Below are 20,510 nucleotides of genomic sequence, written 5' to 3'. Positions count from 1 at the left end.
GCGCTAATTATCTTACTTCAAGGTAACTTAAAATACACGTGGTCACAGTACAACAGCAAAAACTAATTAACTACAAAACTCTCAAAGTAAAATAAGTTAATTTAAAATGTAATTGCAATTCATAACGAGAAAAAAAACTACAGTACCAAATGGTTTTATAATGTATAAGAAAACATTGGCAGATGAATTAATCAGTGATGTAACTACTTCAAATAACTTATATGTCAACAACCAATTTTAATTTAGCCCTGCAAAGTATTCATATTTTCTCTGAATGGTAAAAATACACTACATTTTCATGTAGGTGTCCTATTAAATATTTAGCAGCTCTCTGTTAAGTTTTAAAACAAGAAAATTAGACAAAACACCTCAGAATAAATTTCTTAATTTATTACTTAGTTTAATACTTCATTAAAATATTAACTGACGTGAAAAACCAAAGCAAACGGTCAACAACAAGTTTATTCCAATTATATATTTTCTACCATTACTCATTCACACATACTACACACTATATTGCCAATAAATTAGTAACTTTCAATCTGCACTAAAATAGTGGTTTCTTCACTGTACAATAAGCAGCAAACCATTCAAATAAAAACACTATCATTGTACAATACAGGAGCCACTAGGAAGGAAATCTTGGACATAGGTGGCCACAGCTTTAGTGAGGTAAGTCATAGTGCCAAAACGGCCACTGGGTGCAGTATCATACAGGAGCCGGTAGATGCCTGTAGATTGATCCTTTTCTAAAATACTGTCCTCAGCACCAAGATCCTTCTGTCAAGTAAGAGAAAGAAAAGCGATATGTGAGACATGTTGATAATATGGGGCATCGTGCTGAATAAATATATAAAGGTGTGCATACAAACCCATACCTGGTCCTTATAAAATATGTCATTAGCAATGTGAACAATCTTCTCGATGTGGATGATGCTGCCAATGCTTTGTATGTCCACATCAGCCAGCATGGTAAGTACCAAGATTGCCTCTACCAGCAGCTGCCTATATTCAGGCTGAGGGACGCGGTTAAGCACTCTTTCAACATGGACTGAAAACTTAATCTCACCCGGTGTCATCTAGAATGAGAGAGAGATAGATACAGAGATAGGTGAGCGTTTAATGTAAAGAAAACAAATGGAGAGGATATACTATATGGAAGATATAAAAGGATTTTGAGTTTATAATACCTAAACCTAAAGGACTAATACCTCTCTTGTAGTAGAAGATGGGAGCACAAATCCTTCAATGGAAAGCCCATGACACTGTTAAAAATACAATTATATGTTTAACTTCTTTTAAATGCATGTTCTTTTTTTCACTATATCCTGAGAGGTCAAGTGCTTTACAATCCATTTAAAATATTCACAGTATGTAACATTTTCCCAACCTTCTGTAGAATCTTCCAGACTTTTTGATAAAAGCCAACAGGAACTCTGTTGAGAGCACCATCAAGCCGCCTTCTGCGTAGCCACTGGCCCTGTCGACTGTCCATGGGCATGCCAAAACCCATTGCGCTATCAGATACATCAATTGAAGGGTTTCGGTACATCTGAAAATGGCATATTAGCACAGGTCAAATATTTGTCAAACTTGGCAACTGGCATGACATGTTGGTAAGTCCATTTTTACAAGGTTTGACTCATGATCACTGTTCCCCTTCTTTGATGAAATTGCCTATGTTTGGCACATGCTCACTTCTTATTAATACTTTAGGGCACATACTATCTGACCCTGTTTAAAACCTTGTTAGGTAAATAAAAAATGCATAATTTCAGACATTAATTAGACAAAATTTTGTGATAATTAATGTTTAAAGAACAAATGGAGGTTATGCACATGACGTCACAGTCGGCGAGAGGGACTGCGGTTACGCCCACTGAGTGGCAAAAGAGAGCAACATACATTCCAAAGCATATTATCATAAATTTTACTCTATTACATTTCAGAAATAATTCGTTTTTATTAAACGTATGTTGAGTACATTACATACTTTTACTCAAGTAAAAGTACACAATTTAAAATGTAATTAGGTATTAAATAAATTTTAATATGCAATATTAAAGAATACACAGTATGATTCTATGCTTTAGAATGTAGTGAAGTAATGTTTGTCCCAATACAAACAACCTAATAAAGCACAGATGCTTGGAAAATGTAACTAATGTAACTAAGTATTGTCCACCTCTGCTATCAAGTCCAACTAAGTTCAATTTAGGCTGATAATAGTCAGTTTTACTGGCAAAACCAGCCTTATTGTTGAACGTTTGCCACCCAACAGGGTGAGTTCCGGCATGGTCACGTGGAAAAGTGACGTCAATGCACAACCTCTATAGCATCTGCATCATCTCTAATTAAGAAAATATATAACAATAATTATCAGTTTAAACAACAGAATCTTACCCTCGAATCATTGGGATCAATGTCGAAGGACTGACTAAAAGATGCCTGAAAAAAGAAAAGACAAATAGAAAGGGAGGTGGTCAGTTTTAAAAACAGCAAAGCACACTTTGATCCTAAAAAATATGTTCAGATCAGCCATGGCATTAAACACCCTGCCACACACCTGCAGACCTATTGAAGCATGTAGATTGACCCTGCCTGATTTGTGAAAACCCAGCTAAAAAGTCACAAAGTCATTTTTTTGTGATTTACTGTTTTCTACATAAAATCAACAAAATCAATTAAAATATAACGTTGATGTCTTTAATATTGAGTAAGATCATGTAAATATTGACTTTTGATGCAAACTTTGAAATTTGATGCTCCAAATCTTATAATTAGATTTTGAGACAGTGGATTTTCTTCCATAGTATTTAAATCATAGAGTATTATGACCCAGATTGAGTAATTTGCATTGCATTTTTTCCTGACAATATTACATATTGTACATTACACAGAGTCCGAGATCATTAGACACGTCACCTTACTTAGGGTCGACCAAGATAATTTGAGATCATCCAACTGAAAACATTAAAATACTATTAAAAACAAAGGCCAATCATATACGGCATATTCAGTTTTTACACAATGTAATTTTTCTCTTTTAAGGTCCAGTGTATTTGTAAAATCTGTGCTTGTTTATAGTTGTGGAGTTTGAATGTGTCACCTACCAACTTCATGTCACTCTTCAGTTTGCTTATGCCTGCACGTTCGCTCTTAGTGGCGCCAACATTTCCGACCTCGTGGATGGAAATGACAGGAGTGGCCCCCATCTCAACTGAACGAACTGAACAGCCCACATGCACACATTCAAACAACCGATATGACATGCAAATATAAAAAAATATATATAAGGAAATATCACATTTGCAACTATTGTAAAACAAAACCATAATTCCCACAGTCACTAACCACTTCTCTGAACTCCAAATTCTTTGCCACTCAGAATGTGATGGAGAAGATTCTTCAACTCGGACGGACTCAATTTCATTAGACTCTCAGTGGCCTCCTCACCTTTAAAATACAAAGGGTAAACAATATTATTAAGAATGCTATAAACAATTTTTAAACACATATGATGCACTATGAACTACAGGATAAATGCAGTACCTGAACAGTTTAGAGACTGTGCCAGTTCAGTTGCCATGACCTGAATGATGAGGCCGATCCTCAGCCTGAACATCTCACTGAACAAATTGGGCTGAGTTCTGATGATCATTGCCAGATACACCATGATCTCCTAACAAAAACACACATATGACAAATACATTAAAACAACACACATCATCATACACCAATGTTTCTGCATGTTCCGTCTATATTTATTCAGCATTAGGGAATGTGTAACCTGTGTGAGGATGGCAATGGTAATGTTGCTTTCACTGGCTTGATCAATAAGCGATGCCAGCTGGTCAGGTGGTAAAGGCCTGCAGAAAAACAACCAAATCACATATAGTACATGCTGTTTGTACAGTGCACTGTAGTCACATGACTATGAGAACTCACGCGGTGATGGTCTTCTCTCTGGGTTCTGGTGGTAAACCGACTGTTAGGTGTTTCTGGTGGGCCAGCAAATCTGAACAGGCCTTCAAACACAATCATGACAAAGCACAAACAACAAAGAATATAATATCACATTCTGTAAGATAGGTGTGCTAATCCACTGTTACAGTTTCATTTAAAAATATGTCAAATTTGAATCTCTTTCCACAAGTATGCGTGTAAATCTTTACCCAGTCCAATTCCTCTACTTTCTTGCGAAGCATGCCTGAAATCATGCGGACAAGATCCCAGTTTCGCATATCTCCTGCCTTCTGATAGAGATCCACCATTAAACTCTTAACAGTGCTGCCTTTCCCATGCACCTGTGTGTCCCAATCCATTCCCCTGCCAAAAAACTAATCCAATGTAATTCTGAACAGAGGATGACCATACCAGTGATGTAAGCAGTGGCAATGAGCACCAAAACAGTTTTTTTTAGTAATCTCTCAGTGCTGTATTTGATTCAAGCAATGCAACGTGCCACCTGTAAATCTAACTTTTAGGGGTAAGATAAAAAGGGTCTTACTTGTCTTTAAAAAGGATGTAGAGGATGTCTGCCTGGTCATGTAGGCTCTGAGTGTTTTTGAGGACCTGAACTAGACCATTGTAGTCAATGTCACCATGATCGTCCCGCGGCAGGTTAAACACAGAAGACCCGAAGACCTCTGAACTCTAAAAAGAGATAAACGGTCTATGATCAGCTTTCTGTCATCTCAGCTTTCCATTATTTAAAGACTGCACCCTCACTCTGTGTGTGTGTGTGTGTGTGTGTGTGTGTTTGGGGGGATGACACCTGTCCCATATAATACAGGATCATCCTGCATTGAAAGATGAAGAAGTTTTCCACATTGAATTACCTCACTGGTCATTGGTCCTGGGACATCTTTAAGATTTAATGCAGGCTGAGGGTTGTAAAAAACCTTATTGGGAAGATACATGTGCACATCTGAAACACAGACAAGGACACAACACACACAAAAAAGAAAATCAAAAGAGAGAAGAAACATAAAGGGTGACTTCTTTGCTTTGTTAGAGAGATGCATCACTGATTTTAGTTGCTAATCATTTTGCCCAATTCCAATGTTGGTTAGAGATATAACAGCATTGCATATCTTAAACACATTTTATAAAGGGGACATGAAAATCAGACTTTTCCATGTTTAAGTGCTATAATTGGGTCCCCAATTATAGCACTTAAAGTGACAATTTTAACTTGCTATAATAAATTATCTATATGATATTTTGAACTAAAACTTCACATATGTACTCTGGGGACAACAAAGATTTATTTTACATCTTAAAAAAGTCTTGTGAAATGTCCCCTTTAAACCAAATAGTCAGCCAAGTAGTTGTTTTAAACAAAGTTTAGCTCACTGTGGATTTGTAGCCCCTTGGCTTTGTTCACAAGAGACACCATCTCACGTGTCTTAGTGGCTGCAGCCTTGAAGCGACCTAGTCCTTTAGCCTCAGACTCAACCTTGAGACCCCGCTGAGGCACAGTTGCAGTCAACAGCTGGTCCAGGTATTGTGCTAGGTCATCCGTATCTGAGAAACAAGGGGTTAGGAGTCAGGAATTGAAGTAGAAAGAGAGACAGAGGGAGGGAGAGAGAGGTTGGGGGCACGCAGAGTAGCAAGATAAAACATGTTTTCACACATTTAATTCCTCTGAGCAAAGATTTTCAAGCAAACACTTGGGTGAATCTCAGAAAGCTTATCTACATATCTGTGTGAAATTTCATCTGAAAGCAAGCAATAAAACAAATGATTAATTGATAAGAAATCATACTTTGCATAAGGAAAATCAATACTACAAACATAGGTCTATTCCTTTACATTGCAACATTATTTTCAGGATAATTAAACATATTTTACTCACCAATTCTAATTATTATAATGCATACTTGCATTGTACTGTTACCATTGCATTCTCATGACCATACTATACTATGGTGTTTTTAAATTAAAGCGTACAAGAAGATACAGTACTACTGTATCATGTAAAAATACTAGACAAAAGTAATAGTAATAGTGCAATAATGATGACTAATAATAGTACTGAACTTTATTACAACAGTAATGTTTTTACAATTAAATAAATGTAATATTTTAATTCACTTTACAATGAGAATATGCAAATCAAAATCTGTGCTTAACTGTCATGAAAATAATGCTTAAATTAATGGCTCTGAAAACAAAACATTTCTTATGCAAAATAATGATAATTTTCTCTTTTTATATTTTTCATAAGACTCACCCGCTTAAAGGGACACTTCACCCATTTGCATAAAGCTTTGTATAGTTTGAACCCCAGTCATGTTTTTGAATGGTCATGCTTCATTTTCTCAAAAATACAGATTTCAATGTTGCACTTCCTTCTTTCAATGATGTAAAAAAAAATCATCATTTTGCATCATTGAAAGCAGGAAGTCCAATATCTTTGTTGAGGGGGTAAGACTACAAACACCCCTTTTCTCTGTCAAATAGGCACCAAATTCTAAATGCATGTTACATTTTGACTACAAATATGACGCACTTTCAATAAAGATTAATGTTCCTACGGGTGAAATGCTCCTTTCACTAAAATGAGCAATGCAATATAAAAGAATTCAAGTATCTTGAGCAACATGACACTATTTTTATATTGCAATGCTCATTGCAAATATCTAACATATGAATCACCATGGTCACAGTTCTTGCAATGATGGTAGAGAAAAAAGGTCTAAAATTAACCACAATAATCAGAGGTATAGAGTTTGCTAGAGGGAGGACATTACAAGCTCTTAAAATGAATGACACAAGCACTCCATTACACAACTGTACGTCAGCAGCTTAAAAAAAAAGAAAATGGATATTTACATTAGCCTTGACCTGAAAATGTAAAATGAAGGAGGCAAAAATACAAAAGACTCAAAATGAACTACAAGGAATAAAAAATGTTTATACAAGACAAATTAATTCTTAAAAAATCAGGGACTGCTTTCACATTAACAACATCAGTCTCTGACCATTTCACTAGACCAGTAATTCTTAAAGTGTGGTCCGCGGACCACTAGTGGTCCGCCAAACCCCCCCAGTGGTCCCTCAAAAGATGACCTAAACTAGGTGTTTATACAATCGTCACTTATTTAAGTAGATTTTTCATATTAAGCTGCAACTTATTTCACATATACTTTTTCATCTGAAATAAAATTCATATAAAAATTTCTGAACATAGCATTGCATTTGTGTTTAAAAAATTAGTTATTAGTGCATATTAAACTTAAATTTAGCTAATCCTTCCTATTTTGTTGTTTTTTGGGGGCGTGTTAGAGTGGGATTTTGTTAGGTGGTCCTCAGAAAAAAATTGGAAGATAAAGTGGTCCTTGGGCTGAAAAAGTTTGAGAAACACTGCACTAGACCACAGAAAACCATTGTCAGTATTTTCCCCTTACCATCATTGAAGTTCAGTTCATGCATAGCACCTGCAAAGTAGCCGTCATCATCATCTTCATTCCAGTCCCTATTACTGGAGGGTGTCTTACCACTATCGAGAAAGCTTAGATGAGCAAAACAAGATGTGGTCAGGAACTCAGATAACTTGCCGGTCTGGATCCTAAAAAAAAAAAGAAAAAAGGAAGAACAGAGTGCCATTAAGTCAAACATCCCCATTCGTGCAATATGGAAGACATAATGTTTATGCACATTCTCATTGTCTGACCTTGCCCCTCCATAGTAGCCATCCTGTAGCTTTTTTAGGGTAGCCAGCACAGCAGGGTTCAAGTCTGTGTGGTCTTCATCTAAAACCAATCACAGATCAAAATCTGATCTGACAGCTCTACAGGCTCACACTCATATAACAGCATAATAAACGGGTATAACTATAACTATATAACAATGACAGCAGCATATATGACAATCACAGGTCAATATTATTATCTGAGATAATGTAATACTGCATTATCAAAGGCTCTAGTTTTCACTCACTCAGCATAGTCTGGGAAATGGGAAAGGTGACAGTGGGGCGCCCAGTCATCCTCCAGCGAGAGGACAGGTATGACAGGTCAGTCCGCAACATTTCCACTATCATCTTATTATCCAAAGCCAGATAGAACTGCTGATGATCAATGAACTACAAGGGAAATCGCAAATCCAGAGAAATTATGATATATTTGACTTATTTCTGTTGGTCATTTCAGTCCTATAATATTATTTAACTGATGCTGGGTGCCCAAGCACTGGACCAAGGCTATCTACATCAGCATAAGGTTTAAACGTGCCTACTTCAGCACAATATGGAGAACCTGTGGTGTGAAGGTAAAGATGGTGTTACGGATGATGTAGAGCTTGGAGGTTCCCAACACGCCAATCCGACGATAAGGTCTGCCGGTAAGTCCCAGTCTCTCATTACGACCTTAGAGAAAGATAGAAACATATACACAGGCGCTTGTGCATTTTACACATTTTTACTGAGATCTCTGATTTTGGACACCACTGTATGTGGAACAGAAACGCCTATGTCATCATACAAATAATAGTAGCTTATTTTGTATTTTTTTCAGCTTAGTATAGGTGTAATGCTTTACTACCTAGCCTAGCATAAATGTGACCGAGAACTCGAGACGGCTGCACTCTGATAGGATGAATGTCTGCCACGCTCTCCACATCAATGCCATTCTTCAGCAGCAGTGCCTTAATGTCCTCATTCTCAGCAATAATGGACACTAAACCAAGAAAACAGAAACACTGGTGAAAATTGTAACCATGGGATGGATTGTGTGTGCTGTCAAGAATGAAACACAAATTAAAGGGGCCATTTCACAAGACTTTTTCAATGTCTAATCTATGGTGTCCCATAGATGTATGTATGTGAAGTTGTAGCTCTAAATACCATATAGATAATCTTTTATAGCATGTTGAAATTGCCACTTTGTAGATGTGAGTAAAAATGTGTAGTTTTGGGATGCAGATTAACGGGTGGTATTACCCTTCTGACATCACAAGGGGTGTCAAATTTCAATGACCTATTTTTTCACATGCTTGCAGAAAATGGTTTACCAAAACGAAGTTATTGGATTGATATAATGTCTAGGTTGATAGAAGCATAGGGGACCAAATTATAGCACATGGAAAAAGTCAGATTTTCATGATATGTCCCCTTTAAATTTCTGAGATATACCTTGTACCACAACATCCGGTTTAGGGATGGTAGCGAACCTGCGGTTTAATGGGTCTATCTCTCCAGGAGCCAGGAAACCCTAAAATAGAAAAAAAAATTATTTCAAAATAATACCTTTGATACAAAGCTTTCAGTTAAGAAATATAGCTTCAAAATAATCGTAAGAACAAAAACACTACTAAAATAATCAATACTAAAATAATCTATAAATATTTTTTTTCAAATACAAGGATATAACCTCTCACCTCTGCTAAAAGATTGCCCAGAACATACAGGGACTGTCCCCACTTCAGAGGACACTTTCCCATTGGGATTCTTTCCACAGAATGAGGATTGAGATACTCTTCATCCACCTGAAATATAAAAGGTACATTTACTTATAAAAAAATTCAATTTCAATGAAAACATATTGAGATACTACTAACATACTATTTTGACAGTAGTGCTGTCAAAATTGCAAATTCATTTTAATGCCACTAATTTTAACGCGCGATAAACGCAAAACGCAATTTCTGTTTGAACCTTGATCTAGCCCACAGCTGGATGAATTGAGACAACAGCAAGTGACCCGCGCTGTCAAGCGGAGTCGGAGGTTTTCATAAAAATAAGAACATTAAGCTCTTGTCTAGCAAATCCAATGCACTCAATGGTCATTAAACATATAAAATGTTCTTTATTTTTACGTTTTCTGAGATGTGTACCATCCCAAATCCATAATCTAAAGCAAAGATGCATCTTCATTAATTTGCTCGTATTGGTTTTGGTTTTTAAAACATGCAGAAATTATAGAAAATAGACTGCAGGACTTGCTTGACGTTAAAATAATTATTAAGAGAGATAAAGTTCGGGACCTGATTGATGTTAAATGAGTTATTAAGAGTGACAAGACTCAAAAGCGATCTTCACGCAAGAATTAACGCAGGTGTGACCTATAATCTATCATATCTGAAGTGAATGTTTGGTTAACAGTTGAGGAAAAGTATCTGTTGTATAACATTATATTAAACCCTTGCATTAGCCTACAGTATCTTAAAGCGGTCTGTCTCAATGTCAAAATTAAACAATAAAAGAAAAACATATTTAACATATATTGATATTGTTTTTGCTTTGCGTAAACAGGTGTAGTTCTGTTATGTTTTGTCAGATTCCAACAAATCATGCATTGTTTTGAATTTTTTTAATAGAGAATGTTAAAATATAAATAACTCATTTTTGAAAATTTGCTCATCGCAACTCAATGGAAAAAACTGAAATGGAGAGAGAAAAAGTTCTTCTAAAGGGAAAATCATATATAAAACTATGGCTGATGATTCTGTTGAAAATGTAACCAGGCTGTTGTAAACATACATTTCAATATAGCATACTGGTATATATTTGTCCAGATCAAAGTTGATTAGAGCATTAAACACTTGAAAAGTGTTAAATTTAGGTAAATTTAGAATATAAAAATGTAAGATTCATTTGCAATTAATCGCGAGTTAACTCATAAAATCATGAGATTAAAGAGTAACTAAACCCTAAACCAACTTTTTTTAGTAAATGATCTGTAAGAATGATGCTTTATTAGTGCTGTTCATTGAGTTTAGTAATTTTTTTGACATTTGGATATAAAGTGTTTCAATACTACAATATATAGTGTAAAAACGTCTGATTGCTGCCCTCTTCAGGTTGAACGGTGGCTACTGCAGTTGAATTTCCTATTGGATGTTGGGTCCAAAAAATGACTCGTGACGTAAGCAGGTTCAAGCTCACCACGCCCTTGTTACGATCTCACCACACACTTGATACAAGCTTAGTTCGTCCCCTCTATCTTCGTTGGGATCTGCCCACTTTTCTTGCATTTTTCAAATATTGCCAGTGGGTGGAGTCACGCTCTCACCAGGGATTTAGTTACTCTTTAATTACAGTGCATTGAAAATGCGCTGTACTGTTCTTACTGGGCTTTTTATTATTATTATTATTATTCTTCCAACCAAATTTCCGCAATTAATACGGCTCGAACCGCTTAACTTAGAAACTTCATTCAAACTCTCAAACGTGCGGACTATTCGGGAATAGTGTGCTATGACTTTTATAAGCGATCGGGGGTACGGTCTTCGCCCCAGGGGCGAAAAAGCAGCCGAAAAATCCCATTGACTTAACATGGAGACAAACTTTGACGAGTCGTAGCTCAGACCTAGAATTTCACAGAAACTTGTGACTTGCCACATTTGAAGAGGCTGGCAGGCTCTGTAAGAACATACCTCACAATGGGGTGTAAGTTGTACCCCTGGGGTGTAAGAGGCCCCCAAATTTCCCCATAGACTTATAATGGGGCAGGAATCATGCCCATATAAGGAAATAAAAACGTCCCAGATGGGATATCTTTGCAGCGCAGTGTCGTAGAGACATGGGGGTGGGCTCATTTTACTCAGGCATCCAATCAGTCCCTTAGGATCCTTATTGAGCTATTAAGCCACGCCCCTAGCAACCATTTTGGGCACCCTAGCAACATTTCCCATAGACTGCCATTATAAAATGCCCAGATGGATATCTTTGCAGCACAGTGTCACAGAGACATGGGGGTGGGCTCATTTTACTCAGGCATCCAATCTGTCTCTCACCATCCTTATTGAGGTATTAAGCCACGCCCCTAGCAACCAAATATGAGCAGCCTAGCAACATAATAAACAAAGCCTTATATCTCTGGATCCGAACATCATAGAGACATGGGGGTTGGGTCTTTGGGTAATATTAGCTTCATGCTAGCTTCATGCTAAGTCATACTAGCTTCATGCTAGTTTCATGCTAGCTTTATGCTAATTTCATAATAAATCTTGCTAACTTGATGCTAAATCATGCTAACTTCATGTTAAATCTTGTTAGCTTCACGCTAAATCATGCTAGCTTCATGCTAATCATGCTAACATCATCTTAATCATGCTAGCATCATGTTAATTTCATGCTAAATTCATGCTAACTTCATGGTAATCATGCTAACATCATGCTAGCTTTATGCAAATTATGCTAGCTTCATGCTAATCATACTAACATCATGCTAGCTTCATGCTAACATCATGCTAGCTTCATGCTAATCATGCTAACTTCATGCTAATCATGCTAACATTATGTTAATCATACTAGCTTCATGCTAATCATGCTAGCATCATGCTAGCTTCGTGCTAATTATGCTATCATCATGCTAGCTTCGTGCTAATCATGCTAGCATCATGCTAGCTTCGTGCTAATCATGCTAGCATCATGCTAGCTTCGTGCTAATCATGCTAACATCATGCTAGCTTCGTGCTAATCATGCTAGCATCATGCTAGCTTCGTGCTAATCATGCTAGCTTCGTGCTAATCATGCTAGCTTCATGCTACCTTCGTGTTAATCATGCTAGTTTCGTGCTAATCATGCTAGAATCATGCTAGCTTCGTGCTAATTATGCTAGCATCATGCTAGCTTTAATACTAATCATGCTAGCATCATGTTAGCTTCATGCTAATCATGGTAGCTTCATGCTAACTTCGTGCTAATTATGCTAGCATCATGCTAGCTTTAATACTAATCATGCTAACATCATGTTAGCTTCATGCTAATCATGGTAGCTTCATGCTAGCTTCGTGCTAATCATGCTAGCATTATGTTAGCTTCGTGCTAATCATGCTAACATCATGCTAGCTTCATGCTACCTTCGTGTTAATCATGCTAGCTTCGTGCTAATCATGCTAGCATCATGCTAGCTTCGTGCTAATTATGCTAGCATCATGCTAGCTTTAATACTAATCATGCTAGCATCATGTTAGCTTCATGCTAATCATGGTAGCTTCATGCTAACTTCGTGCTAATTATGCTAGCATCATGCTAGCTTTAATACTAATCATGCTAGCATCATGTTAGCTTCATGCTAATCATGGTAGCTTCATGCTAGCTTCGTGCTAATCATGCTAGCATTATGTTAGCTTCGTGCTAATCATGCTAACATCATGCTAGCTTCATGCTAATCATGCTAACATCATGCTAGCTTCATGCTAATCATGCTAACATCATGCTAGCTTCATGCTAATCATGCTAGCTTCATGCTAATCATGCTAGCTTCATGCTAGCTTCATGCTAATCATGCTAGCATCATGCTAGCTTCATGCTAATCATGCTAGCATCATGTTAGCTTCATGCTAATCATGCTAGCTTCATGCTAATCATGCTAGCATCATGCTAGCTTCGTGCTAATCATGCTAGCATCATGCTAGCTTCGTGCTAATCATGCTAGCTTCACGCTAGCTTCATGCTAATCATGCTAGCATCATGCTAGCTTCATGTTAAGCATGCTAGCTTCACGCTAGCTTCATGCTAATCATGCTAGCATCATGCTAGCTTCATGCTAATCATGCTAGCATCATGCTAGCATCATGCTAATCATGCTAACATCATGCTAGCTTTGTGCTAATCATGTTAACATCATGCTAGCTTCGTGCTAATCATGCTAGCTTCATGCTAGCTTCGTGCTAATCATGCTAGCATCATGGTAGCTTCATGTTAATCATGCTAGCATCATGCTAGCTTCATGCTAATCATTCTAGCATCATGCTAGCTTAATGCTAATCATGCTAACATCATGCTAGCTTCATGTTAATCATGCTAGCATCATGCTAACTTCATGCTAATCATGCTAGCATCATGCTAGCTTCATGCTAATCATGCTAGCTTCATGCTAATCATGCTAGCTTCATGCTAGCTTCATGCTTATCATGCTAGCTTCATGCTAGCTTCATGCTAATCATGTTAGCATCATGCTAGCTTCATGCTAATCATGCTAGCATCATGTTAACTTCATGCTAAATCTTACTAGCTTCATGTTAGCTTAATGCTAAATCGTGCTAACATCATGTTAAATCATGCTAGCTTCATGCTAGCTTCATGCTAAATCATGCTAAATCATGTTAACGTCATGTTAGCTTCATGTTAAATCATGTTAGCTTCATGATAAATCATGCTAGCTTCATGATAAATCATGTTAACTTCATGGTAAATCATGTTACCTCATGCTAGCTTCATATTTCATCATGATAACTTTTTTAAATCATGCTAGCTTCACACTAAAACATGTCAACAGCCAGGTAAACTACTAGACTAAGTTTCTTTTACATTTCTGTCAATCAACTTTTTTGCATTTTCATGCACTGGTAATTCCTTGGGAATTGCATTTCTAGTTTAGAATAAATATTTTAATCTATTGACAGCCCATATCTTACCTTATCAGGAGGAACACTATACAGCTCTGGCAGCAGCCGTATCCCATCTTTCTGTTTGATCATGATACCTTCCAGAGCTTCTCGATATTCCTGCACCTGAGAGAACAAAGATGGGGGACCATATCATCTGTATCAGCAACACAATATCAATACTACATCTGTATTAGCATCTGTGCAACCCATTACAACATATTTGTCAGAGATGCAAACTGGTAAGGGGTAAAAAAAAGTAAAACTCAATGCTTGTTTACACTCTACTACTGATATACTGGTTCTCTGTGACTTCTTGATCCTAAGATCACATTAATTCATATTTATAATTTCACGTCCTTAGTCAAGAAAGAGGCTGGTTTAAAATGTATAAATATTTGACATAATCTTTTACCTGCTCTGGACTGTTGATAAAGATGCCATCTAGGATCAAGTAGGTCCAGAAAAGTGGCCACTCACATTCAATGTTTTCAAAAAGCTTTAACTCAGCAGATTCATAGTACAGTCTCTTTGGATCCTATTAAAAAATATGTATTTTTACAAATTTACAGTAACAATTAACTTATCAATATGATCAATAATGTGTTGCTTTCTACATAGATGAATAGAACTTTTATTTGTACAGAAAATTTACCTTCAAGTATGGCCTGTTTTGTCTATGTGCATGTGATGTACCGGTACTTACCTCTTTAGGTGTTTTGTGGCCATCCCTAAGAAAACGGCAACAGCCATATCTTCCCTACAGACAACAAAGAAGCATAAGTTCTGTCTGATAGACAACCAGACCAACAGATCCTCTTCATGTCAAGTTTTACCTGAAGCTTAGAGATGATTTCCTCCTTAGTGATGTTGACTAATTCCATGTCTTCCACAGCAAAGGCTGGATATGAAATGATGGACAGAAGCCCAGCATCAACCTCTTTAGATGTCGAGGCTCTGGGTAACAGGGAGCTCAGGATGGACTAATAGGAAAATACACACCCAGTAACACTGTTTGGTATATCGTTTTTACAAAAATGCTGATGATAAATGTTAAACAAAATTCAGGTCACCAGCATCTCCACAGTCTTACCTGACAGTGCTGGATATCATCTGCTAAGGTATGAATCACAGAACCTGGTCCCCCTTTGGCCCCGAATAAATTCAAGTCATCTAGAGCTTCAAGGGCCGCCTGCAGTTACAAAGGAAGTCTTATTTTGTTCCAGTAAAAATCACAAATCATAGGCCACAACAAAGCCAATATTCATTTAGTGGGCATTTTAATTGTGGCAACAATTTGTGCCTATTGTGCTCTTAATAATTATGTTTAGTGCTAAGACTACTAAAAGCTGGGGCGATTTAATTTTTTTATCAAATCTCATCTGAGCAAGTGTTGCACTAAAAGGGAACGATTGAAATGAGATTAAGGGTTGGTTTCCTGCCCTTGCAGCAAAAATACAGTACGTTCTCTGTGAAAGAATGCATTACTTTCTAAACAAAGTGTCACAAGAGAAACGACACCGAAGTTGGCAGTGAAAGGAGCACTTACACCAGGCCCCAGTGAGGTTACATTAGATCACATTCATCCGAGACATTTATAGCGAGTGCTTACGAATGCACAACATGAAACTTCTGTTATGCCAGTCAGAAAATACTCAGCTGGCAAGAGAAGACTGGCGACATTACGTGGAAGCGTGACGGTGAACGGGCAGAATGGCTGACTGGCGTACAAATGAGATTTGATTTGTTATTTGCTTTGCTTGACTCACTTTCACCATGCCGATTGAGCTGGCGTTTAGCTCAGGGATCCCTTGATTGGTTTTGTCCCCTCTCTCCCACATCCCATAATCCTAAACAAACAGAGGATGGATGTTAGTAACGGATACAGCAATAATTTCAAAACTATAACAGACAAAAGTGAATAACATTCATTATGATATTGGAGAAAAATACATATTAAAGGGACACTCCACTTTTTTTTGAAAATATCCTCATTTTCCAGCTCCCCTCGAGTAAAACATTTGATTCTTACAGTTTTGGAATCCATTCAGTTGATCTCCGGGACTGGCGGTACCAGTTTTTGCATAGCTTAGCACAATCCATAGAATCTGATTAGTCCATTAGCATCGCACCTAAAAAAAATGAACAAGAGTTTCGATATTTTTCCTATTTAAAACTTGACTCTTCTGTAGTTATATCGTGTACTAAGGCGGACGGAAAATTAAAGTTGCGATTTTCTAGGCAGATATGGCTAGGAACTATACTCTCATTCTGGCGTAATAATCAACAACTTTGCTGCCGCAACATGGCTATAAAATCGCAACTTTTAATTTTCTGTCTGTCTTAGTCATGATGTAACTACAGAAGAGTCAAGTTTTAAATAGGAAAAATCTCAAAACTCTTTGGTCATTTTTTTTTGGCGTGATGCAAATGGGTCTAATCAGATTCTATGGCTTGTGCTAAGCTATGCTAAAAGTGGTAGCGCCTGACCTGGAGATCAGCTGAATGGAATCCAAAACGGTAAAAATCAAATGTTTAGCTCTAGGGGAGCAGGAAAATTATCATATTTTCAAAAAAGTGTAATGTCCCTTTAACCCCTTTTTGTAGATAATGAGGGACTTACAGCAACTTTATATGCAGATTCAATATAAAACATCAGATTTTGGACCACATCAACCTCGTCCTGAGTGTACACAATGTGGAGCCCTAAAATAATGCAACACACAGCAAAAGGTACAAGGGATCAAAGACATAACACTAGTTCATGAGACTTATATTCTCTTTCTTATGAAGCCGCAAGATTGTTTTACTTGAGAAACAGACCATTTAAAATAACATGAAGATAATTAATTTTCTTTTCGGGGTGAACAATTCCTTTAAGAGGCTCAGGTGTCTTAAGACATCTACTGCATCATACCAACTCTAAGCAGGGTGTACCTGAGGCGGTCATCTGTGCCAGGAAGAGTAAGAAGAGGGATGTAGCATCCAGCTGAAGATGTCCCCACTCCTGGTCACCCACCACAGCGGCGCAAGTGTGAGTGTTATACTTGGCATGGAGGCTGTCTGAAGTGCTCTTACTGTATTTAAACTTTTCCACTTTGTCCAGCTGATAAAATGTGACAGAACAAAAGAACCCTTCAGATAATACAAGTGGTCTGTCTTATACTAATGTAATCCAAACAAAACTTTGTGCTTTTGAAACAGAATATAACTAATGTATGTGCATGTGGGTATTTTATATATATATAAAAAACTGTTTGTATGCATGCATGAATGTTTAATGGTTTTGGCCAAGAAGTAGAAAAGGATGTTGCTGTAAGTACATACACCATAAGTACTGGCAGCTTCGATTGTGGTATATTTATATTTTTCTACTGTATCTTTTATTATGTTGACTGTAAAGTGTTGTGAATGGCAATACCTGGCGCATGATGCACTGAAGCACCCCCCTCATTAACTTCACTACGCTCTGAGAAATCATAAAACAGAAAAGAGATCAGGACCCACAGTCTCCAAAAAGCACACTTGGAACAGAGGTTCAACTCTGACCTTTTCAGCTCCTCATTTATCAACACAGGAAAGAGTTATCTGATACTTGTGAGCTCTCCCTAAAGAGACTGTTTATTGCATGCTGATACATAAAGAGCAGTATATGAAATGATAGCTGATATTTAATGTAAGGTATGCACTAACAGAAAACAAGCCATCTATTAAACTCCATCTGTGAACATTTTGTTAATTTAAGTTACATTTTATATTTCCAGCTGTTCTCACTAGCCAGTCTGTGATCACATTTGTGAAAAACAAGTCTGTAATTATGGGATTAGGAGCATCAAAGTTTGATCTCAATTATTGATTTAACATTTATTTCAATATTTGACATGGCTTCATCTAGGTTTTCACAGACAGGCTCACATATAATAGTTTACTTGGTTATATCCACTCTATGTGTTGGTTTGCTAAACTGTTGGTTCGTCAACATATGCCCTCATAATAAGATTGTTTAAAAAGCTCTATTCGTCAAATAAAAACACACAATGGGGCAATTTCCTGGACCAGTTTTAGATTAATCCAGGACTAGGCCTTAGTTATATTAGGACTTTTAAGTAGGTTTTTTACAAACATACCTTACAAAAAACATTACTTCTGTGCATCTTGAAACAAAACAATGGCACATGATATATGTTAATATACGTAATTTTAAATTTAAACATGCATTTTAGTCTGGTACTAGGATAAGCCCTGTCCAGGAAACCACCCCTTTAAGTTTAACCTCTGCCAATAATCTGAATTTGAAAACTATTAACGTAAATGCAATACTACCTGCTCGAGCTCATAGGCTTTAGCCTTATCTTCATCACGGTCTGCATTCTTCCTGTAAGCCAAACTGAGTGCCCATACAGACAGGATGCTGTAGACATTGTCCCTCACCCAGGCATCAGGCTGCTCTTTGCTTGCAGGTAACAGGCCTGTCACTGGATCCTAAAAGTTACACAGTTAGGTGCAGCTACATGATCAGTCTGCTTTACCTAAACCTTCAATTTTATACCAGGTATCCAGTCAAGATAGATTAGCATAACTTTTTCCTAGGGATGCACTATATTGAAAAAAGCGATGCTAAATAATGCAATACACAAAAGTATGCTTCAAATCTGTAAAATGAATAAAAATCATGAAATACAAAAAATTACATTACTGCCATACATGTTTTATATTCTTTCTAGGAATAGAAAGCATTACTCTCTTCTGCCAGTCTAATATATGAATCAACCTTAACTTCGTTCAATTCCGAACTGACATTTAAAGGTTTATTTATTTAAATGTTTTCTCATTAAAAAAAAATAATAAACTTGTTAAAAAACTATTTATTTTCTCATATCATCTTCATTGCCACCCTTTTTGATAATTTTGGCAATTTAGCAACCAGTTTCTTGAGGTCTTGCCACCGAGATGCATTTTAAACAGCATTGAAGCTGCTGCCATCATCTACTCGAGCTCCTATTGGCTGTTTATTCTTGATTATTCTGACAGTCATCCGTGTTAATTAACAACAATTATTTTAATTTTTGTTTTGTAATACAAAAAAATTTACATGTTAGCACAATTGTATTTTGGTCTAGAGCAGTGGTCTCCAACAATATATTTTTGTATCAGCTTGGCTTCTTTTATGCCTGCTGATATGTTTCAGTATTGTTTAAAAAATTATTTAAAATCAACAGAAAGCCAAAAAAGTAGACTACATCAAAAAAGTAGCCCTCCAGACTGTTTTATCCATTGGTAGCCCTTGCTCACAAAAAGGCTGGAGGCATACACTTGTAAATGAATACATTTTAAGGTCATTTTGAGAAACCAATGACTTTCAACTTGTGACACATTAACTTTATTTCTTGTAAATACACAGTTTTTGTAGCACAACCCTAAATAGTTATACTTTTGTGTTACAACTAACAATTGATAGGGAGGTGAAAAGGACATGTAACCACATGTTTACTTTGCACATATGTGTTAAACAAACTGCTGTATTGTTGTGAACGCTTGCAGAAATGTAAACACTTACTTGGTGACGCAAAATGGTCTGCTGAACTATCCGCCCGTAGTTGTCAAGTTTAACTCCAGAATTGCTGCGACTCCTCATTTTAGTTCTTAGCAAGTTTGTAACAAACGTTTATGGTTTAAGAACCGGACACATCCTTCTGAAATAAACAAATACGTTACATTGGACAATAAGTGACGGACAAAGAAACCGAGTTGCAAAACTATAGCCGGAGACAAGTAAGCTGCATGACCAAACGCACGCTGGGTGGGCTACCACACATAAGGGGTGAAGAACTTGCTCCAAAACTTAACAAAAAACACAGATAAAACTACATTGCGTTCACACAGCGAACATAAACAAACCTGACAACGTACTGGGCGAAAATCCGGAAGAAAAGTAAGTGACTCGTGCATCGCACACTCGATCTGTCACGAGTATGCTAAACTAAAGCCGGACCAGCTGGGAGGATCTTCCGACTTTTCAAAATAACACCACACGACCAATAATAACAAATGAAAATGTAAACATTTATTGGAGAAGTTGACTAAGAAGAGTTTGTGGGATGCCTATAAACACATTCATTGTGCAAAAATAAAGAGGGTACGTCATGTTCCTGACGTCATGCCTGACTCG

General features: G+C 37.0%; 1 protein-coding gene across 5 annotated transcripts; it reads right to left on the bottom strand.

Moving 5' to 3' along the window:
* Positions 1 to 81: 81 nt before the first annotated feature.
* On the bottom strand, positions 82 to 20,469 carry phka1a (phosphorylase kinase, alpha 1a (muscle)). 5 transcript variants are annotated; one of them, XM_065289093.2, is made up of 33 exons: positions 20,240 to 20,469; positions 19,899 to 20,034; positions 18,665 to 18,823; positions 17,763 to 17,810; positions 17,279 to 17,447; positions 16,965 to 17,047; positions 16,111 to 16,191; positions 15,435 to 15,533; positions 15,178 to 15,324; positions 15,048 to 15,101; positions 14,757 to 14,879; positions 14,372 to 14,467; positions 9,385 to 9,492; positions 9,140 to 9,218; positions 8,550 to 8,684; positions 8,265 to 8,374; positions 7,948 to 8,092; positions 7,682 to 7,760; positions 7,416 to 7,576; positions 5,359 to 5,529; positions 4,842 to 4,930; positions 4,511 to 4,656; positions 4,176 to 4,329; positions 3,949 to 4,028; positions 3,791 to 3,869; positions 3,553 to 3,682; positions 3,355 to 3,456; positions 3,114 to 3,229; positions 2,404 to 2,448; positions 1,391 to 1,552; positions 1,212 to 1,265; positions 879 to 1,079; positions 82 to 780 (listed from the first exon to the last, which is right to left on the bottom strand). In XM_065289093.2, exons 2-33 carry the CDS (start codon positions 19,974 to 19,976, stop codon positions 607 to 609), a joined length of 3,657 nt encoding a protein of 1,218 aa, XP_065145165.1. In that variant the 5' UTR covers positions 19,977 to 20,034; positions 20,240 to 20,469; the 3' UTR covers positions 82 to 606. The 5 variants fall into 5 exon arrangements, with proteins under 5 accessions (XP_065145165.1, XP_073668972.1, XP_073668975.1 ...); XM_073812871.1 differs by having other exon boundaries at positions 7,446 to 7,576; XM_073812874.1 differs by having other exon boundaries at positions 7,506 to 7,576.
* Between the last annotated feature and the right edge of the window lie 41 nt (positions 20,470 to 20,510).

Source organism: Paramisgurnus dabryanus, chromosome 2 (genome assembly GCF_030506205.2).
Source record: "Paramisgurnus dabryanus chromosome 2, PD_genome_1.1, whole genome shotgun sequence".
NCBI lineage: Eukaryota > Metazoa > Chordata > Actinopteri > Cypriniformes > Cobitidae > Paramisgurnus > Paramisgurnus dabryanus.
Note: the sequence above shows the minus strand (reverse complement) of the source record. Positions and strands in the feature narration are given on the sequence as shown.